The sequence below is a fragment of the Lontra canadensis genome, unplaced genomic scaffold (genome assembly GCF_010015895.1).
Source record: "Lontra canadensis isolate GAN:19392208 unplaced genomic scaffold, GSC_riverotter_1.0 scaffold51, whole genome shotgun sequence".
NCBI lineage: Eukaryota > Metazoa > Chordata > Mammalia > Carnivora > Mustelidae > Lontra > Lontra canadensis.
In genome coordinates this window covers 11,474,193-11,497,740 of record NW_022631045.1, presented here as the reverse complement: position 1 = coordinate 11,497,740, position 23,548 = coordinate 11,474,193, and the positions used below count along the sequence as shown (strand labels likewise).

Here is a 23,548-nt window from a genome sequence, read left to right as displayed (position 1 = left end):
AACTCTTGGCATTTGGTAAACTTGGTCATATTACAATTTTATGTTAATTATGTCATTATTTCTTTACAATCAGTAATATACTATCTAGTCATTGCTTTCTGGATTATAGTATTTTGGACTGGACTATAGGATTATAGATTTATAGTATTTTCTAAGCTTTTGCTTAATATTCTAAGATTTCTTTAGTGTTAACAGTTTATTTTGATATGTTTTGCTTGAAAGAGGAGTCTGCAATGTCAAAATAGAAAAGAAAGTCTGAGAAAGCAATAGGATTTAATGATTCAAGAGCCTGTCAGCTGGCACCCAGCACAAGCAGATTCAAAATGTCCAAGCTTCTAGAAGACCACATGGTCTTCATTTTCTATTTTTTTCCCCCTTTAGATCAGTGGTTCTCAAATTTCAGTAAGCCTCAGAATCACTTGGATAGTGCTGAAACACAGATTGCTAAGTCTTATCCCAGAATTTTTGATTCAACAGAACTGAGGGGGCCAGAAAATTTACATTTCTAACAAGTTCCCAAGTGATGCTGATACAATGGTCTGGTGATCACACTTGGGGAACTACTATTCTTGGTTATCACTATTACAATTGATTATTTAATTAGCTTTTATATAATCCCTTCCTGTAAGTCAGTGATTTGTTAAGAGTTTGTTTAGAGACATTGTTTTCCTATCCCCTCTCTAGTTACTTGGGGGTACTTTTTGTAAAAGACTACTGTCTCCTTGGAGATTCTGACTGTATACCCTGCAATCTGAATGTGACTGCCACAGTCAAACAATTTTAAATAAAAATCTGTAATTATTTAAAATAGTGGATCATAAGAAATGTACTCCCTTATATGTATATATAACATTTTTGTCTCTATGTGGAAATAACACCATGGTGTTACAGGACAGTAGAATTCTAAGAATTTTAATAAACTTACCAAATTATAAAGATCTTAACATTTCCCCTTAGAAAATGTTAATCATTTTCTAATCATTACTGAATAATCATAACAATAATCATTACTGAAGCAAAATATAATCCAACATCATCCTAAGAGGAAAACTGAATGAATGTACTTACTTCTTAAGCATTTCATAAATCTTGTAAAAATATGAAAACTCAATTTGGAAAAAATTAAAATCACTCAGTGTTCTCATAAGTTTTTAAAAATGAAGCTGATATATAAGACAAAGCATAATAAATATAATTATTATGCTCTTCATAATCAAATCTCATGCTTAAATATTTTCTAAGGTTCTCAAGGGATAAAATTTATCTTTGCTTTTTAATAGTGAAAACAATTTACAGTAGCTTCTATCATTTACTTGAAATGATTTTATTAAACAAGTACTGAGAAGAAAATTCCAATGTTGAATGTATCAACTAATAAGCATCTTGTATTTTTAGAAAAACTTGGGCACAAAAATGTAGGCTGGCTTATATTAATTGGTATACTGACTAATTCAAGCACTGTCTCCAAGAAATAGCAATGTATATCCCTGATCAAGTCAGAGTTAAAAATACCCAGAGAATGGATGCTATACTATGAAAGAAAGAATTTCTGGAATCTCCACAGTACATGAATTTTCAAAGCTTGCTAGTGCTTCAAGTGAGCAAGAATGATACATATAGTTTCCATGCCTCAAGCAAGCAATAAATGACATGTAGAGTCTGTCTGCTTTACACCAGAAATAATTCAGTGTAAAGGCCAACAGGTGAGCTAAATAAGGCAAGTATCTCTGCTGGGGGATAGGTGGGTTGGCTGGAGGCAGCAGCATTTGCCTAGTAGGGACTCAAGCACCCCGTATAGAACTTTACGGGAGGGGGAGGAATTTGTTCCACAAACTATAATGGACATAACTGGGGCAAAGTTTCTTTCTGATGATGAAGGGAGCTAGAAATAAGAAAAAGGAGAAAACCAGAATTAACCTGTAGTATTGGATTAAGATTGGAGGTATGTGTGTAAACTCTGGTTTTAAAAAAATAGGTATGTAGAAATACAGATGTAAATGTGTTAGTGCATATAAATTTTGTATGTGCACATACACATATATAGCTCATAGCTCTGTCCATTGAGAGGGTGTCCAGGAGTAGCAAAATTGTTATAGCAATAAGTATACTTACTTCCCAGATTTTGGCTTATAAATACCATTGTCTATTGAAAGGACCCAAGTGCTTGGAGAAACAAAACAATCTCAAGGCTGAAGAAGGGAAAGTACAAGATGAGACTGGAATATCATGTGCCAGAAAGGAAAGGTTTCAAAGAATGATGCGGGGCACACTTCAAAAGGATCTGAAAACCAGCCTGAAGGGGGTCTTAAACCTCAAACAATTTGAGTCTCACAACTGACAATCATAGTAACAAAAATAACCCACTCAGTAAACAGGAATCCATGAGTTCATATTAACATAAATGAGAAAAGAAAGCTTTTCTTTATAGTATAATGCCAAATAATAAATGTAGAAGGCATAATAAAATTGAAAAATTTTATTTTTATTTATTTTCGTTGCCACTTGGCAACTATTGATCAGTAATAATGGACTCAGGCAAGAATTATCAATGGATGTTAAAACTAGTACGTGAAAGTCTGACAAAAACCAAGAAGTTTACATAGTATTTAGAAAATGCTATTATTAGAAAGAGAAACGGAAAACCCTACAGTGAAGAAACATGGTAAAAATAACCTTCATCAAGTGAACACCAGTAATGAGACAAAATGAAATTATGTATCGCTTGATATAATGTACTTAGAAAATAAAAGCATTACTTTTTCAGATATTGCTAACAAAAAAGCACATTCTGAATGTGTTTAGTAACATCCACATTTTAGAAGATGTTTGCTCACGTTATACAAATAAAAGTTCCATAAAACATTAAAATTGATTTGAATTTAAATATATATAGTTTGACAATGTTACATAGTAAGAAAGCAGTAATGCTCATTAGAGAAGTCAAAACTATTTTAACTTTTTATGTTTTTTTGAGTGCAGTGACTGACCATGAGTGGGGAGAGGCAGAGGGAGAATGGGGAGAGGCAGAGGGAGAGTGAGAATCCTAAGCAGGCTCCACAACCAGTGCAAGGAGCCTGATGTGGGGCTTGATCTCACAATCCCGTTATCATGACCTGAGCCAAAATCAAGATTTGGATGCCCAACTGACTGAGCCACCCAGGCTCCCCAAGCCTGAAACTATTTTAGATTTAAAACCAAGGAGTGAGGTGTATACTTAGCTTTAAGCCAACAGGAACAACAAGAACGACAAATTTTATATGGGCTTTCAAAGCTTACCTTAAATTTATACTTTGTACTACGTCTGAGATTCTTTACTGTGTAAGCAAGATCTTCTCCATCATATTTAGGCTTAAAACCATATCCCTAGAAAGTGAAAATAAGCCTTTCTTAGATGTCTAACAGCAGAAATATGGGGAATAACAAACATGTAAAAAGACCCAGGTCTTCTTCATCTTCTACTGTGTAAAAGGTGATTAATGCTCTCTTAAGTGTAATACTCACCTTGATACTTCTATCTTGAATGGACAGATCCAGAAATGCTAATGAATGTTTGTAGGGGGATGGAGAACTCCTCCATAAATATAGTAACCAAGAGAAGATCTTTGTGTTGAAGGTAAAGTCAGTCAATGGTAACATCACCATCAGTAAGCGTATCTCTAAAACTAACAGACTTTCCTACACAGATGTTCTAAGAGCTAAACAGAGTTATAACCATTTGACATACTTAACTTGCCCTGTGTTTAAGTAAATAGATAAATGGTTGGCTGTGCTGGCAGGAAGGCATGTCACTTAGGTATTGGATTGCTATTTATAGCTCCAGGGACAATGCCTCACTACTTTCCCATTGTTATTTTTAAAAGTTGATATATAATTCACATACTATAAAATTCCCACTTCAAGTATGGAATTCAATCATTTATAGTGTATTCACTATACAATTATCATTGAATCCTAATTCTACAATGAAGCCTGTACTTTGCTTTTGGGTTAGCAGTCACTTCCCCTCTTTTCTCATCGACTAATATACTTTCTAATAAACTAATATACTTTCTGTATATTCATGTTCATTCATGTCATGACTAATTCCGTTCCTTTATATGGTTCAATGATACTCCATTGTATGGATATATTACACTTTGTTTATCCATACAACAATTAATGGACATCTGGGTTGTTTCCACTTTTTGGGTATTATGAATAATGCTATGAACACTCACATACAAATTTCTGTATAAACATGTGTTTTCAAGTTCTCTTGGGTATATAGCTGGGAGTGGACCAATGTATTTTTCACTCAAATTGCTTTAAAGTAGCTCTGAAAAGCTATGAAATTATGTAGAACTAATAGAAGACACCTTAACTCATGTTAAGCTACATTTTAGCTCATAGAAGACAAGCCACTGGAAACCTGATTCTGGTGGCACTATATAATGTCATGTGATGCTCTTCATATCTTCTGTGGTGCTTGGGAAAGCAGTGTATGAACACAGCTGGAAAAGGTGGACATATTATTTCCTTATTTTTTAAAGCTGCTTAGGCTGAAAGGCTGTGGTGATCTTCCCCCTCTTTATTTTCCCTAAAACATATATATTTAAAAATGCAGTCTATGCTGTTCCTAGGCACAAATATACACAAACAAACATAAAAAAAACTCCCTCCCACACATCAGGAAAAGACAAGACTGAGTTCTTCCTCATTCCCAATTCCTCCTAAATAATAACCAACACCAAGGACTCAAGGATCTGGGAAAGGATCTAACTACTGTGGCACTATTTACTTATAAGGATTGATGTTACCTGAAATAGGTTTTAAACACTACTTAAAATACATATTTATACTTACTGAAGTTTCTTCCTCCATCTCTAAAATGTAAGAAATTCCTTCATCTGATGGTGTTCCTGAGGGCTTACTCCATTGTAAGGATAACCAAGTAACACCAGCCTTAGTTAATACAGGACTTGCTGGCATGGAAGGGGCACAGCCTGAAGTGTAATATAAGACTTCTTCACTAAAACCACTGTTGAAACAAATCGTTTTTAAGAATGAATGAAAAAGAGCTGTTTTTATAGCTAAAGAATTCAATTTGATAAATGACATTTTCTGAAAGTGACAATTTTTGATAACTAATTATAATCCAAATAATGTGTCTTGGAGTTGATAATATTTTCATGGTTACCAGATCAGAACCTAAAAGTGTATTTACTAATACACTTTTAAAACTGTAGTTTATGTAACTAACATCTTCTCTTATAGCTTTTGCTATGATAGTTAATATCTTTACTATACCAACATAAACTAAAGCAGAATTTTTAGTGGATAATTTGGATTCTGCATAATTTATATTAAGTGAAGTTGACTAAATAATATATTTGCATTAAAATGTATCTTACCTTGTGCCATACTCATTTTTGGCTGACAGTCTAAATTTACAACCCATTGCTGGTGACAGTTTAGTAATTTTAAATTGCTTCTGTAAGCCCATATAACACTGACAAAATTCTCCATTTCCTTTTCCCTAAAAAAAATTGGCTGATTATTATATATCATGTACATTACTATAAAAAGATAAATCCACAAAATTCCTGCTTGATGAATAATGACATATGAGCTGGGATACATTAAAAGTCATTTTGTTACATGAATCATGGATCTCAAGAGAAAGTAGAGATAACCTACATCTTTTAAATGGTACTTACTGTTCATTAAATGCAGAATTTACAAACTAGAAAGTAGGTATCTCTGTATCTACCTTCTTGAACTAAGTACCCTGTTTTAACTGATGCTAAATGTCTGGGTTTAGTAAAAGAAATTCTTTCCATGTGTGGACCCCACAATCTCTATGGGGGGACTGGTAGTAGCAGAAATAGGGTGATCTTTGACATACACAACTTTGACATACACAACATAGCAGTGTTCTCAATCTATGAAAAGTTCTACACAGTTTTAAGGTCCCTAAGTGATTTCCAAACGTCCACCTTAACAGCTGCCTAACATTCTATAAAATAAAGATTCTAGAAACACAACTGCCTAGGTTTAACAGTAACAGAATATAAACAGAGAGAAAAACCCGATTATAGGCAAAGAGAATGGGAGAGAGAAAAGTCTGCAGCTCAGGACAACTAAAGAATGTTAGAAGTTTAGGATGCTACATAAAATAGACACGTTTCTTATTCTCCATCCACTCTTCTCTACTGTGTTGGTAGAGGTAAACGGTGGTTTTAAGGTGACTTCTTCAAAGAAAACCTTCAATCTCTATCTGGCTGCTTTACTACACTTTCCTGTTTTAATGGTGTTTACAGTTGATTCTATTGAGTTGTCTAAACAGAAAGTTGTATCATCTCTAAATAATAATGATTTTGCCCCCCAGCCCAACCATTATTTGGCTGTACCTGTATGTTCCAAAACATACTTCATTAACGTTAAGTAAAGGTGGGAATGACTGACAACTTTGACTGTTTCAGCCTTGACTAGAAATGCTTTTATTGTTTAGTGATGGTACTTCACTTAATACAAAAATAACTATCAGATAAGGAATTATCTTCCTTTCCTAATTTAGTTTTAATTGAGTGCTAAATATTATCAAATATCTTTTCATAATTTATCAACATATTTTTTTTTCTTCTAAATTACTATGATAGATTTCCTAATTCTAAATTCTCTTAAAACTTCTGGCATAAAGCCTACTTGTTTGTGCCTCATTACTCTTTTAATATAGGCATACCTTGTTTTATTGCACTTCATTTTACTGTGCTTTGTTGATAGTGTTTTTTACAAAGTCTGGTTTGTGCAACCCTGCATCAAACAGTTCTACTGGTGCCATTTCTTCAACAGCATTTGCTAACTTTGCGACTCTGTGTCATGTTTTGGTAGTTCTTGTAATATTTCAAATTTTTTTTATGTTATTGTATTTGTTATGGTGATTCATGGAAGAGGCCAACATATTAACATTAACAGGAGTTCGGCAGAAGCGGATTCCAACCCTCATGAATGATTTTGTGGGTTCCAAGACTTCAACAGAGGAAATAACAGCAGATGTGGTGGAAACAGCAAGAGAACTAGAATTAGAAGTGAAGCCTGAAGATGTGACTGAATTGCTGCAATCTCATGAGAAAACTTAAGTGGATGAAGAGTTGCTTCTTAAGGATGAACAAAGAAAGTGGTTTCTTGAGAGGGAATCTACTCCTGGTGAAGATGCTGTGAAGACTGTTGAAATGACAACAGAGGATTTAGAATTTTACATAAACTTAGTTGACAGAGTAGCAGCAGGGTTTTGGGGGACTGACTCTGGTTGTGAAAGAAGTTTTAGTGTTGGTAAAATGTTATCAAACAGCATCGCATGTTACAGAGAAATGGTTCATGAAAGGAAGAGTCAACTGATGGAGCAAACTTCCCCGTTCTTATTTTTTCAAGAAGTTACTGAAGGCACCCCAACTTTCAGCAAGCACTACACCCTCATCAGCCTGCAGCCATCAACATCGAGGTAACACCCTCCACTAGCAAAAAGATTATGACTCATTGGAAGTTCAGATGATGGTTAGCATTTTTAGCAACGAAGTATTTTTTTAAATTTAATTTAATTTTTTCAGTGACAACAAAGTATTTTTAAAATAAGGTATGTACTTTTTTTTAAAAAAGATAATGCCATTGTACCTTTAACAGACTACAAATATTGTGTGGTATATAACTTTTATATGCATTGGGAAACCAAAAAAATTCATGCGGCTTGCTTTGAGATATTTGCTTTATTGTGGTTGGCTGGAACCAAACCTGCAATATCTTCAAGGTATGCCTACATACTGCTGAATTCCCAAATTATCAATGGAATTTCTTCTATACCCTCTGGCCACTCCTCTTAGCTGTGGTATAAGCAGTAGGAAAAGAGAGAACGTAATAAATGATAATAAAACGAAGTACTACATAACAGAACTCAGTGTGCTTGCTGTGGTAGGCTGAATAATGGCCCACAAAGATATCCAAGTCCTAAAGCGTGGAACCTGTGAATGTTACTCTATTCAGGGACTGTACAGATGTTATTAAGTTAAAGCTCTTGAGATGGAGAGATTATCCTGTATTATCCAGGTGGACCTTAAATGGAATTACAAATGTCCTTTTTAGAGCGAAAAAGATGTGAAGACAGAAGAGGAAAAAGGCCATGTGATAATGGCAGGAGGGGCAGAAAAGGCTATCTGATGAGGCCATGGGTTCATGGTAATGACAAAGTAATAAAGAGAGCCTCCAGAAGCTGGAAAAGTTAGGAGAATGGATTCTTCTCTAGAGTCCCTAGAAGAAGCATGGCTATAGCGACATCTTGATTTTGGCCCAGTGAGAGTCATACTGGATTTCTGCCTTCCAGAAATATAGGAGAATGAGTGTGTGTTGTTTTGAACTATCAGGTTTGTAGCAATGTGTTAAAGTAGCCATAGTAAAAAATTATATTTGCTTTTAAGGCTGATGTGAAAAAAAAATTTCCTTCATCAAGGTAATTACCCAAGTGAGAACTTTGAGGGGTTTAAGTCAAAAACAAAAAATAAAACAAAACAAATAGGGAGGTCCAGTCAGTAATGTTTTCTAGAAACATCATTAATTCACTCATGCACCACACCAAAAGCATTCATAATGTTTTTAAAGAGGAAAAAACTATTAAAACAAATTATTTCTGCTTGAGGATATATACACATAAATTCCCCTAATTTAAAAGATCCAATTTACTTACCTCATCCCATTCTAAAATAAAGCTTTGGATTTTAGAACCATTGTCACTAGGAGCCTAAAAGAAATACCAAAAAAAAAAAAAAAAAAAAAAGCACAAATTATTAGAACGTTTGTAAAAGTTACTGTGAGAATCTAATCTGAGGAATCTATTGTGTTGTAGATGTTCTCTGTGGCTTAACTCTGGAAAAATTGCACAAGGAATACAGATATATATGTATTATATAACCCCACAATCCCTTTAACTGCAAGGTAAGAAAACAAAGCAGAGTCTATTCAAGTTTTTCTGAACACTGAACAACTTCCTGTAGCAAGAACCATCTTAACTTTTTAATCCATTTAAAAAAATCACTTTGCCTTTTGTCAGAAGGTTTTATCAGCTTTAAGTTCCTAGGATTGACCCTGTCATTTTCATTAAAACTCACTTTACAATCTATAAGTAATACTGTGTGATACACCAGAGAAGGAAAGAATCAGGGAGCTTAGAAGAACTTCAAGAGGTCACACTGTCTGGATCTTTGCTTCTAGATACCATGTGCCCATTACCTAATATTGCTCATTCAACAATCTATTAATCTCCAGTGGTGAAAATTTGTCTCCCTTAACATTTTATTCTAGTATTTAATCACTCTAGTACGCAAGAATTTCAACCTTATTTCTACTTGAATTTTCTACCATTTCAACTTGCTTCTTTATTCTCACTTTAGATGCAGAACAATGGATCACTACTCTCCTTATAATAGCTTCATCCATTTGAAGACAACTGACTCTAAGACTCCTTTTATCAAAATTAAATAATCTTAACTTTTAAAATTGTTCTCCAGAGAATTCCTATAATTCTCTGGACTCTATTTGGTTTTTATGTAATATTGCCAACCATATATTTTTAAAAAGCTTTTATTTATTTATTTGAGAGAGGGGTGACAGAGAGTGAGTGAGCATGAGTGGGGAAGAAAGGCAGAGAGAGGCGGAAGCAGACTCCCCACTGAGCAGGGATCCTGATGTGGGTCTCAGTCCCTGGACTCCAGGATCATGGCCTGAGATGGCAGGTCTGCCTTAAGTGAAGGCAGATGTTTAACTGACTGAGCCACCCAGGCGCCCCCATTGCGAACCATGTTAAGAGCAATTAAGAGTGGTCAACTTTTTAATAAAGAACTTTTTATAACATGGAGGTCCAAATTATTTGTTGGCCATTAACACAGATCTTGTGTTTAAAAATTTTTTTAAATTATAATTTTTAAGTGGTGAACATGACTGGAATTTGCTATGTTAAGTTACAGGTGTGGCAGTTCAAAGTAACTACAGTATGGATGGGGCAGAAAAAGAAACCTTGGGAAATTCAACTCTTACAGAGCAAAGGAAGAAAATCCCAAGGGAGAGAAGATTGCAAATCTCAGCAAGAAGTGTGTGGTATAAAAATATATTTCCCCATGATTAATGTCTCCAGATTGCTCTAGTCTAGCTGCTAAGGTTGCACATTTATTTTCCTTAATTTTTTCTACTTTATTTTGTGAGGCTTTCCAAGTCAAGGAAATGGATTCTCTTCAACTCCCTGAAGAAGCATGGCTATGGTGACACCTTCAACAACCTGTGACCATTTCTCCAAGTTAGAGGGGAAACTATTAGGTGTAAAGTGTTATTAAAATGTTTTTACCTTATCTCATTTAATCCTCAAACCAACTCTTTGTAGTATTATTATCCAAACTATACAAAAGAGGAAATGGAGGCTTTAAAGAACCCAAATAAGTTGCTCCAGATCACTCAGTCATTAAGAAAACAGAGCTGAATTTACTCAGACACAAAACCAGTGTTCCTACCCAGCAATATTCTAGAAGCTGAGCAACAGGAGGTCTGGTAGGTATTAGTAATTATAAGAGAGTAGAAGACCAAGTTCAGTTAGCTTTTTATCATCACCATGCACTGGCAACTCTAAACAATGTCAGCTGATTCAATACTTCTCTCAAGCTGCTACCTCACGTGCCACCCATGCCATGATTCTGATGCCATGTTAACCCCCAGATAATATTTTCAGATTATATGAGGCAACAGAGTCAAAAGATCTGATACTTAAGTCATAAACTACACTAAGCCAGTTTTCTTCAATTTTAACATTACATAGCAACAATAGGTATTATGTTTATTATGTTCTAGGCACTGTGCTATGGGCTATATAGGTATTATCTGATAATCCTCCCAACAACTCCAGGTATACAATACTATCCCCAGTACCAGTACAAATGATTCTCTCCTTCCCCAATCATGCTATTACTATGCACATACAGGTCTATTTCTTGAAGAGTATAAGCCTGGGTAACCTGAGTAGGCAACTAAGAGACCTAGGGCATAAGGGCACTTTTTATTCTTATGCAGACTTGCTAGGCTACTGTTAAAGACAAATTTCAAAATTCAATGTTATTTTATCTTCAGAATAAATAGCAGTACCCTACTGAAGTCTGAACCTACATGAAAGGCACCAGGCTGCTACCCTAACTGCCCTACCAATAAAATGCTACTCTAAGTGACATGAAATAAAATTAGTCATATTTATCACAAACAAAAATGTATGTATGTACATACTTGTCTGATTTACATGTGCTAACAGTACTTTTTAACTGCATAAAGCATCTAACAGGGGACTAATAAGCCCCAAACAAGTTTTCAGAAAGAAAGCTAGCCCTGAGTTTTGCTCTTGGGGTAAAAGTAGATAATTAAATCAAGACTAGTAGTTATTTTCTTAATATAAATCAACAGTTGCTAGGAGGGGTGGTACTCCCTTCTAGGGCATGTTTAGAAATTTTGTTGGGGGTGTTTCTGACCATCACAATAATGGCACGGGGAGTAAAGGCTGCTTTTTACAAGTGGGGATCAAGGATGCTATCAATTCTGCACAGTGTGGGAAAATCAATACAATGAAGAATTTTTCTCTTTCTCTAGAACTTTTGAATGTCCTCTTGGACATCCATGTAGGTGAAATATATGTTTAAAATTATCAGAGCCTAGAACCTAATTCCATTTTACAAGGTATTTTTTCTATAGTTTTAAGTTACTGGATTTTCCCCAAATGTAACTACTCTGCAATCTGAGAAAGGCTATATTTCATTTGTTCAGAAATTTACCAAGACCATATATCATTTCAGTAATTCATGTCTCCCAATGACAATGCTGTCTGTGCTATGTGAATTATCGATTCTATCTGTGGTGTCTGTCCATTTCATCATATCTTCTTGTGCAGCTGGGCACAAAAAATTTACATATTAGCGAATCTATTATTCTATTCTATTATTCTATTAAAATAGAGAGTATTTAATAGAGTATTATAAAATTATATTATAAAATAGAGTATTTAGTGGAATATTCCTTAAAATATTATATATATATATATATATATATATATATATATATATATAAAAAATTAACATATAATGTATTATTAGCCCTAGGGTACAGGTCTGTAAATCGCCAGGTTTACATACTTCACAACATTCACCATAGCACATACCCTCCCCAATGTCCATAACCCAACCACCCTCTCCCTACCCACCTCCCCCAAGCAACCCTCAGTTTGTTTTGTGAGATTAAGAGTCTCTTATGGTTTGTCCTGATCCCATCCTGTTTCCTTTTTTCCTTACCCTCCAAATCCCCCATGTTGCCTCTCAAATTCTTCATATCAGGGAGATCATATGATAATTGTCTTTCTCTGATTGACTTATTTCACTCAGCATAATACCCTCTAGTTCCATCCATGTCATCGCAAATGGCAAGATTTCATTTCTTTTGATGGCTGCATAGTACTCCATTGTATATATATACCACCTCTTCTTTATCCATTCATCTGTTGATGGACATCTAGGTTCTCTCCATAGTTTGGCTATTGTGGACATATAAATTGCTATAAACATACGGGTGCATGTGCCCCTTTGGATCACTACATTTGTATCTTTAGGGTAAATACCCAGTAGTGCAATTGCTGGGTCATAGGGTAGCTCTATTTTCAACTTTTTGAGGAACCTCCATACTGTTTTCCAGAGTGGTTGCACCAGCTTCCATTCCCACCAATAGTGCAGGAGGGTTCTTCTTTCTCCGCCTCCTTGCCAGCATCTGTCATTCCCTGACTTGTTCATTTTAGCCATTCTGACTTGTGTGAGGTGGTATCTCATTGTGGTTTTGATTTGTATTTCCCTGATGCCAAGTGGTATAGAGCACTTTTTCATGTGTCTGTTGGCCATCTAGATGTCTTTTTTGCAGAAATGTCTGTTTATGCCCTCTGACCATTCCTTGATTGGATTATTTGTTCTTTGGGTGTTGAGTTTGATAAGTTCTTTATAGATTTTGGATACTAGTCCCAATAGTTCATTTTTGCCCTTGCTTCCCTTGCCTTTGGCGATGCTTCTAGGAAGAAGTTGCTGCAGCTGAGGTTGAAGAGGTTGCTGTCTGTGTTCTCCTCAGGATTTTGATGGATTCCTTTCTCACATGGAGAAATGCATGGATGCATTTGGAGTCTATTTTTGTGTGTGATGTAAGGGAATGATCCAGTTTCATTTTTCTGCATGTGGCTGTCCAATTTTCCCAACACCACTTGCTGAAGAGACTGTCTTTTTTCCATGGACATTCTTTCCTGCTTTGTCAAAGATTAGTTGACCGTAGAGTTGAGGGTTTATTTCTGGGCTCTCTATTCTATTCCACTAATCTATGTGTCTGTTTTTGTGCCAGTACCATACTGTCTTGATGATGACAGCTTTGTAACAGAGCCTGAAGTCTGGAATTGTGATGCCACCAACTTTGGCTTTCTTTTTCAATATTCCTCTGGCTATTCGAGGTCTTTTCTGCTTCCATATACATTTTAGGATTATTTGTTCCATTTCTTTGAAAAAAAAAAAAATGGATGGGATTCTGTAGGGATTGCATTAAATGTGTAGATTGCTTTAGGTAGCATAGACATTTTCACAAGATTTGTTCTTCCAATCCATGAGCATGGAACATTTTCCCATTTCTTTGTGTTGTCCTCAATTTCTTTCATGAGTACTTTATAGTTTTCTGAGTACAGATTCTTAGCCTCTTTGGCTGGGTTTATTCCTAGGTATCTTATGGTTTTGGGTACAACTGTAAATGGGACTCTTTAATTCTCTTTCTTCTGTCTTGTTGTTGGTGTACAGAAACGCAATGGATTTCTGTGCATGGATTTTATATCCTGACACTTTACTGAATTCCTGTACAAGTTCTAGCAGATTTGGAGTGGAGTCTTTTGCATTTTCCATGTAAAGTATCATATCATCTGCAGAGTGATAGTTTGGCTTCTTCTTTGCTTATTTGGATGCCTTTAATTTCTTTTTGTTGTCTGATTGCTGAGGCTAGGACTTCTAGTACTATGTTCAATAGCAGTGGTGATAATGGACATCCCTACCGTGTTCCTGACCTTAGCGGAAAAGCTCTCAGTTTTTCTCCACTGAAAATGATATTTGCTGTGGGTTTTTCACAGATGGCTCTGATGATATTGAGGTATGTACCCTCTATCCCTACACTTTGAAGAGTTTTGATCAAGAAAGGATGCTGTACTTTGTCAAATGCTTTTTCAGCATCTATTGAGAGTATCATATGGTTCTTACTCTTTCTTTTATTAATGTATTGTACCACGTTGATTCATTTGCAGATGTTGAACCAACCTTGCAGCCCAGGGATAAATCCCACTTGGTCATGGTAAATAATCCTTTTAATGTACTGTTGGATCCGACTGGCTAGTATTTTGGTGAGAATTTTTGCATCTGTGCTCATCAAGGATACTGGTCTGTAGTTCTCTTTTTTGATGGGGTCTTTGGTTTTGGGATCAAGGTAATGCTGGCCTCATTAAATGAGTTTGGAAGTTTTCCTTCCATTTCTATTTTTGGAAGAGTTTCAGGAGAATAGGAGAACATTCTGGAGAATGTTCCATGTGCACTACAGAAGAATGTGTATTCTGTTGCTTTGGGATAGAATGTTCTGAATATATCTGTGGTGTCCATCTGGTCCAGTGTGTCATTTAAGGCCCTTATTTCCTTGTTGATCTTTTGCTTGGATGATCAGTGACAGGGGTGCTAAAGTCCCCTACTCTTATTGTATTATTGTCAATACGCTTCTTTGATTTTGTTATTAATAGGTTTATATAGTTGGCTCCTCCAATGTTAGGGGCACAGATATTTAAAATTGTTAGATCTTGTTGGACAGACCCTTTAAGTATGATGTAGTATCCTTCCTCATCTCTTATTATAGTCTTTGGCTTAAAATCTAATTTATCTGATATAAGGATTACCACCCCAGCTTTCTTTTGGTGTCCATTAGCATGGTAAATTGTTTTCCACCCCCTCACTTTAAATCTGGAGGTGTCTTTGGGTCTAAAATGAGTTTCTTGTAGACAGCATATTGATTTTTTTTTTTTTTTTTTTATCCATTCTGATACCCTGTGTCTTTTGACTGGGACATTTAGCCCATTTACATTCAGGGTAACTATTGAGAGATATGAATTTAGTGCCATTGTATTGCCTGTAAGGTGACTGTTACTACATATCATCTCTGTTCCTTTCTGGTCTACTACTTTTAGGCTCTCTCTTTGCTTAGAGGACCCGTTTCAATATTTCCTATAGACCTGATTTGGTGTTTACAAATTCTTTTAGTTTTTGTTTGTTCTGGAAGCTTTTTATCTCTCCTTCTATTTTCAATGCTAGCCTCACTGGATATAGTATTCTTGACTGCATGTTTTTCTCATTTAGTGCTCTGAATATATCATGCCAGTTCTTTCTGGCCTGGCAGGTCTCTGTGGATAAGTCTGCTGCCAATCTAGTATTTTTACCATTGTATGTTACAGACTTCTTGTCCCGGGCTGCTTTCAGGATTTTCTCCTTGTCACTAAGACTTGCAAGTTTTACTTTTAGATGACGGGGTGTGGACCTATTCTTACTGATTTTTGAGGGGAGTTCTCTGTGCCTCCTGGATTTTGATGCTTCTTCCCTTTGCCATAATTACGGAAATCCCCTACTATAATTCACTCCAATATACCTTCTGCCTCCCTCTTTCTTCTTCTGGAATCCCAATTATTCTAGTATTGTTTCGTCTTATGGTATCACTTATCTCTCGATTTTTCCCCTCGTGGTCCAGTAGTTGTCTCTCTTCTGCTCAGCTTCTTTATTCTCTGTCATTTGGTCTTCTATATCACTAATTCCCTCTTCTGCCTCATTTATCCTAGCATTAAGAGCCTCCATTTTTGATTGCACCTCATTAATGGCTTTTTTAATTCCAGCTTGGTTAGATTTTAGTTTTTTTATTTCTCCAGAAAGGGTTTTTATTTCTCCAGACAGGGTTTTTCTAATATCTTCCATGACTTTTTTGAGCCCAGCTAGCACCTTGAGAACTGTCATTCTGAACTCTAGATCTGACATATTACCAGTGTCTGTATTGATTAGTTCCCTAGCCTTTGGTACTGTCTCATGTTCTTTTTTTTGTGGTGAGTTTTTCCACCTTGCCATTTTATCCAGATAAGAATGTATGAACGAGAGAATAAAATACTAAAACGGTCACAAAGATCCCAGAAAAATGTGTGTTAACCAAATCAAAAGAGACGCCAAATCATGGGGAGAAGAAAGTGGGTAAAAAGAAGTTAAAAAAATTTAAAAAAAAAAAAATATATATATATATATATTAGACTGGTGAATAGAACAGAGCCACCCACTTGATTTTGGGTGTATTTTGGTCTCTTAGATGAAACTACCTCCCAAAATCTTTATATATATAGACACACACAAAAATGAGGGTAAACACGATGAAGGGATGGAATATGACTGTAAAGATGAAAATTTAATAAAAATTCTACAAAATGAGTTAATAAGGTAAGTTGGTTGGGGAAAGAAAGAAAAAGAAGGTAGAGAGAATCTGCTCAAGCTGGAGACTAGAACAAAGCCCTGTGCTAGATTCAGGGTATATTTTGATTTATTAGAAGTTGTATCGCAAAATTTTTTAGAAGAAAAAACCCTGTATGTATACAAAAAATAAAGTTAGATACAATGAAGGATAAAATATGACTATAATAATAAAGGTTCCAGAAGATTTTCTTTAAAGAAAGGTATTGTTAAGATAAACTGGTTAAAAAATGTTAAAAGAGGAAAGAGTAAAAGTTAAACAAATTAGGATAAGAAAAAAAATAAAATTTAAAAAATTTAATTAACTATGCAAGACTAAAGAATCACAGGGAGAAAGCCATGAATTCCATGCTTTGCTTTCCCCTCCTCTGGAATTCCGCTGTTCTTATCAGTGAGCTTGGTCTGGGAAGGATGTTCAAGCGGATCTTCTGGGGGAGGGGCCTGTTGTAGTGATTCTCAAGTGTCTTCCCGAGGCGGAATTGCACCGCCCCTGCCAGAGGCCGGACTAAGTAATCTGCTCTGGTTTGCTCTCAGGAGCATTTGTTCCCTGAACGGTTTCCAGTTTCCATTGAGCTCTGGAGGATGGGAATGAAAATGGCGACCTCCCAATCTTGAGCATGGAGGAGCTGAGAGCTTGGGGCCCCACTCCTCAGTGAGCTCTTGGAGAAAAGTGCTCAATCACTCCTGTCTCCCTGGTCTCTGGCCGCGCTCCGAGCTCACCTGGCCTGTGATTGAGCGTTTCTGTCTCTGGCTCAAGGCCCTGTTTGGAGTCTCCAAACCCAGCAGATTCCTGCTGCTCTGCTCTTCTGGGGGGTTCTCCCTGGATCTGCCACTTGTGGGGTCTCTACTTAAAGAGCAGTGGCCTGACTGTGCCACAGATCATAGTTTAAGGTAGAGAGCTCACTCCTCGGCTCCATCTCTGTAGCCGGCTTCCCCGCTCTAATACCTGTGAGCTCTGCTACACTCAGACACCCTGATCCTTCTGTGACCCATGGGACCTGAGACCACGCTGTCCCCGTGAGGGCTCCAGACCCATTTAGCCTCTGGAGTGATGTCCCTCAGTGGAGCACTTTTAAAAGCTCTGATTTTGTGCTCCACTGCTGCACTGCTTGCTGGAAGCCAGCCCCTCCCCTCGTGGTCTATCTTCTAGTCGGTTCGGATTCACTTCTCCGCATGTCTTTCCTTTCAGAAAGTGGTTGATTTTCTGTTTCTAGAATTGCTGCTCTTCTCTTCGATCTCCTGTTCGATTTGTAGGTGTTCGGAATGGTTTGATAACTATATAACTGAATTCCTGCAACCTGATGTCATCTCAGCCTGCTATTCTTCTGCCATCTTGACTCCTCTCCCCCTATATTTTTATTTTTTTCTTAATTTTTTAAAGATTTTATTTATTTATTTGGCAGACAAAGATCACAAGTAGACAGAAAGGCAGGCAGAGAGAGAGGGGCTCGATCCCAGGACACTGAGATCATGACCTGAGCCGAAGGCAGAGGCTTAACCCACTGAGCCACCCAGGCGCCCCTCCCCCTATATTTTTAAAACTATGAGTCTAGTTACTATGAACTTCATTTTATGATAAAATTTAGGATATAAAGGCATTGTAATGAACTTCAGAAGCACTGCTGAGACTCTCAATGCCATCCCATGTCCAGTATTGTAAGGACTACTAATTATATAACAGTCTTTTCCGCTGTATTTATACACAGTAAGAAAAAATCATTAAGAGTATTATTTTAAGATTTAGTATATGTAAAGAAGAAGAACAAGTTACCTTAAAGTACTTTTTTGTCTCTAGACAAGAACAACTGAAGTTGGGGAGGAGGGAGGAAGGAGTAAATGTCCAGTTGGAAAGTACTCTAAAGAATATTCTTACCTTCCATTGCAAAGTGAGTGAATTTTTGGTCCGATTGGCTATCCTGGGTGGATTAGGTATGTCAGGTTCACAGCTTAAGGTGGTAAAGCTTTCAGCTTCTGAAGGAGTTCCCTTCATAGAATTGTATTCTGCCTGGACTCTATGGCAATAAAAAGAAATAGTTTTGAACAGTAGAATAATTGTATCCTAGCTTCAATAGGCATCAACTTTAAGTACTTGCAAATCAGTAAGGTGTCTTCCAAATGTTCTATCAAGAAAACAAGGGAGGGCACCTGGCTAGCTCAGCTGGTAAAATATATGACTCTTGATCTCCAGGCTGGGGTTTCAAGCCCCACGTTGGGTGTAGGGATTACTTAAAAATAAAGTCTTTAAAAGAAAAAAAAAAATGCGTGTCAAAGTAAAAGATGGCTCTTTAAAAAAGAAATACAGGGTAGACCAGAGGCTTCATCCTATTTCTTGACTAACACAAAGTAAGAAATACATCTTAAGTTGTGACAACATATCACAACTATATGATATGTACTTGCTCATACACACACACAAGAAAGAAAAGTATCCTGCAACTATCCCTAAGGGATATACAGATACCTTCTATTTTATTTGATTATTTAATTAAAAATGCTGACTATAACCCCCAAATTTCATGATTTAATAATGGTTGCAGCCTACAGTTTGAAAGTGCTAAGTTGGAAATACTTTGGCTTTATCCACAGAAAGTATAATTAAAGACTTAATTTAATAGTTTAATAGGAATAATCCCAACCACAAATGGGGTGACTAACCAAATATAGATTAATGAGTCCTAGCTGGGGAGGCTTTAGTATGTAAAATGTTGGTAAATTGTAACAGAACTATGCAGAATAAAACAGTATTTAAGTTACCTCTCAGTTAAATGTTGTGAATTTTCTAAGAATTTTTTTTTAAGTAATCTCTATACCCAATGTGGGGCTTGAACTCACAACCCCAAGATCAAGAGTTGCATGCTCCACTGACTGAGCCAGCCAGGCACCCCTAAGTACTGTGAAAATTTTAATATCCCAAACTCTTTCTAAAACATGATGTAGTAAAAATACATTAAGTACAAATCAACAATTATTAATGCTTCTGTTCTGCAAAAATTTCAAAAGCGGGGAGTTTTCCATGTGCATATAATATGCAGACATATTATACTTATTATCTGTATATTCATTCCAATCCCAAGGTCCTACAAACAGGATAACTAACTGTTCAACATAACATTTCAGTTAAATGTTTTTGGTTTTTTTTGGGAAATGTGTTAATAACTGTACCAAAAGAAAAAACCAAAGTCTACAAATTCACAATTTTAATCCAAAATTAATAATTATAGTATATACTAGGCTTTTAATGAAATTATTTAAAAAACTACCTATTCTCTATCATATCATACTAAGACAACATGTAGACATTCCTTACTTTGCATGGTAATCTGTAGCTGGTTTGAGATCATTTAAAGTGACATTTGTTTCTTCTCCTCTGGGGGAAAAAAAAGGAACATTTAACAGTTTGATAAAGAAGAATTTCCAGAGGATTTACATTATATACGCTTCAGTTTGTGGCAGTTTATGAAATTACACTGTTTCTTTCTTTACCAGTTGTAACCATATTCAGATTCCATCAATATAGAATTTGTGTAATAAGAATATATACCAAACCTAAGTTATATACCTGCATACCACTTTTAAATAGAAAGGTGTCCAAACAGTGTGTGCACAGAGGAGTTAAGATGGTGGAGGAGTAGGGGCTCCTAAGGTTGCCTATTCCCTCCAATATGGCTAGATAAATATCAAATCATTCTAAACACACAAAAAATCAATCTGAGGACCGAGAGAACAAAATGGCCACTTTGTGGAAGGTAAGAGCTGTGGAGAGTTCATCTGGGGAGAGAACAGCTGTAGGTGCTGTGGAGGGGTGGGAGCCCTGATCATGGCAAGAGGAGAGAGAGAGAGAGAGAGAGAGAAATGAAAAACTGAAGCAGCAGGTAGGAGACTGCACAAGAAAAAAATCTTCCCCCAAACCAGTGACTAAGAAAAGAAGAGGGGCTGACTATAGCAAATTTTTATAAGCAGTGGAGCTCAAAGTCTTTGATAAGTCTGTGCCATTGGTGGGTTGTGCCTGGCAGACTTAGCAGTGCTCTGGTGGGGAAGAAGGGCAGAGACCTGGGAGTGGGCAGTGTGGTCTGAGGATGCCCCGGGTCACACAGGGAAGAACAGTTCCCTTTTTTGGAATGCATTTGGGAATGGTGGATAGCCTCTCTAGGGGCAAAAGAACTGGCAGCACCAATGTGCATCCCTGTTCACTGACATGGGAATACAGACACTGGCTGAGGGCAGCAAACCTTGGTGATGCTTTTTGCTGCACTTTACTGTAAATTCGGAGCCACTGTGCAGTTGTGGGACTGCTTTACTGGGGCAAACTGGCACTGGCCACAGCATGGCAAGACCCTCCCCCAGAGGATCAGCATGAGTCCATAAAATTGGGAGTTTTGAAACTCAGCCCCGTGCCTGAGATAAAACATAGGAGGTACTGTGCCACCTGAGAGAGACAGGGTGAAGGCAGGAATCTGACAGAAGCTGAAACACAAGAGGGGTGACTGCTCTTCTGAGAAGGGTTCCTAAAGAGTGGCAGACACAAACTCCCCAGTATGGGTCGGAAAGCAGGGCAACACCATTTCCCCCATACCCATCAGCACTAACCAACTTCAGTGAGCAACAGAGCACCACCCCATGCCCTCCTAGTGGAGGCTGGAGCTACTTACACCAAGCACCGCCCCCCTCACCCCAGGCCCCGGTACCCTCCAAGTACATCTCCATTAGGGCAAGCCCGCCTGAGAATCAGTGCAGCAGGACCATCTGCCAGAAGACTAGCACAAACCCCTCACATGCACCAAGTCTACTAATCATAGAGTGCTGCAAAGCTTCAGCTCTAGGGGAAATAGGATCTAGGATCTCATTTCTTTCTTTCTTTCTTTCTTTTTTTTTTTTTTTTGGATGGATCTAGCTTCTTTCAACAAGCAGACCAAAACACACCTAGTTAAAACCTGCCATTTGGTAGACAAGGTCTAAATACCACCTACTACAGGCAAAGAGAATTCTATAGAGGACTGACATGTAGGAAGAAGCAGCCAAAACAAAACTGCAGAGTGCAACACTCTGAAACACCTCCTGAATCACCAGGCCCAAGAGAGTAGAAAACCTTATTTTTTTCTTTTTCTTTCTTTAAAAAAAAAATTTATATATATATAGCCAATTAACTCTCAGGAGCAGGAGTACAAGAGGCTTTCCTAAGAATCACCCCCAAAATTGATAAAACAGAGGAATTCACCCCAAAAGAAAGAACAGGAAGAAGTAACAGCCAGGGACTTAATCAATACAGATATAAATAAGATGCCTGAATAAGATTTTTTTTTTTTAAAGATTTTTTTTTTATTTATTTGACAGACAGATCACAAGTAGGCAGAGAGTCAGGCAGAGAGAGAGGAGGAGGAGGCAGGCTCCCTGCTGAGCAGAGAGCCTGATGCGGGACTCGATCCCAGGACCCTGAGACCATGACCTGAGCCGAAGGCAAAGGCTTTAACCACTGTGCCACCCAGGAGCCCCCTGAATAAGAATTTAAAACAACAATTATAAGGATACTAGCTGGGCTTGAGAAAAGCACAGAAGATACTAGAGAATCCTTTACTGCAAAGATAAAAGAACTAAAAACCTGTCAGGCCAAAATAAAAAATGGTATAACCAAAAGGCAAAATCCACTGGATGCAATGATAATGAGGATGGATGAAGCAGAGAATACAGATATAGAAGATAAAATTATGGAAAATAATGAAGCTGAAAAGAAGGAGAAAATAAAGGTATAGGATCATGAATGTCGAGTTAGGGTATTCATTGACTCCTTAAAAACATAGTAATATTTGATCATAGAGGAGTCCCAGAAGAAGAAGAAGAAGAAAAAGGGCATAAGGTTTTATTTGAGCAAATTATAGCTGAAAACTTCCTTAATCTGGAGGAAGGAAACAGACATCGAAACCCAAGAAGCACAGAGAACTCGCATTAAATTCAACAAAAGCCGGCCATGACTAAGACACATCATAGTCAAATTCACACACACACAAAAACACAGACAAGGAAAGAACCCTGAAAGCAGCAAGGGGAAAAAAGAGTCCTTAACCTACAAGGGAATACAGGGTTGCAGCAGACCTGTCCACAGAAACTTAGCAGGCAGAAGAGAATGGCAGCATATATTCAACATGCTGAATGGGAAAAAAATGAAGCCAAGAATACTTTATCCAGCAAGGCTGTCTATCCACGATAGAAGGATTTCCCAGACAAACAAAAACAAAAGGAGTTTGTGACCACTAAACCAGCCCTGCAAGAGGTATTAAAGGAAACTCTTTGAATAGGGAAAAAAAGACCAAAAACAACAAAGTCCAGAAAGCAACAGAGGCCATCATCAGAAACATACCTTTACAAGTAACGCAACAGCACCTAAATTCCTTTCTATCAATAATTACTCTGAATGTTAATGGACTAAATGCTCCAATCAAAAGACACAGTACCAGAATGGATAAAAAAGTAAGACTCATCTATATGCTGCCTACAAGACACTCATTTTAAACCTAAAGACAGCTGCAGATTGAAAGTGAGGGGATGGAGAATCATCTATCATGCTACTGGACACCAAAAGAAAACTGGAGTACCCAAATTTATATCAAACTAGATTTTGAACCAAAGACTGTAATAAGAGATGAAGAAGGGATTATACCATAATTAAGGGGTCTATTCATCAAGAAGATCTAACATTGTAAAGACTTATGCCCCCAACTTGGGAGCACCCAAATATATAAATCATTAACAAACTTAAAGAAACTCATTGATAATATAATAATAGTAGGAGACTTTAACACCCCACTTACAAATGAACAGATCATCTAAGCAGAAGATCAACAAGGAAACAGGGCTTTGAATAACACACTGGACAAGATGGACTTAACAGATACATTCAGAGCATTTCATCCTAAGGCAGCAGAACATGCATTCAAGTACACATGGAACATTCTTCAGAAAAG

The 23,548-nt window shown here is 36.9% G+C and overlaps 1 protein-coding gene across 7 annotated transcripts in view; it reads right to left on the bottom strand.

Moving 5' to 3' along the window:
- Positions 1-23,548, bottom strand: part of FNDC3A (fibronectin type III domain containing 3A) — a 178,205-nt gene that overhangs the window by 24,184 nt on the left and 130,473 nt on the right. For all 7 annotated transcript variants that reach the window (XM_032874034.1, XM_032874032.1, XM_032874035.1 and 4 more), the window contains 6 exons: positions 19,900-19,959; positions 18,466-18,604; positions 8,714-8,767; positions 5,391-5,515; positions 4,843-5,017; positions 3,277-3,363 (listed from right to left, as the gene is read on the bottom strand). In XM_032874034.1, coding sequence (XP_032729925.1) covers positions 3,277-3,363; positions 4,843-5,017; positions 5,391-5,515; positions 8,714-8,767; positions 18,466-18,604; positions 19,900-19,959 — 640 coding nt within the window. The remainder of the gene's footprint in view (positions 1-3,276; positions 3,364-4,842; positions 5,018-5,390; positions 5,516-8,713; positions 8,768-18,465; positions 18,605-19,899; positions 19,960-23,548) is intronic.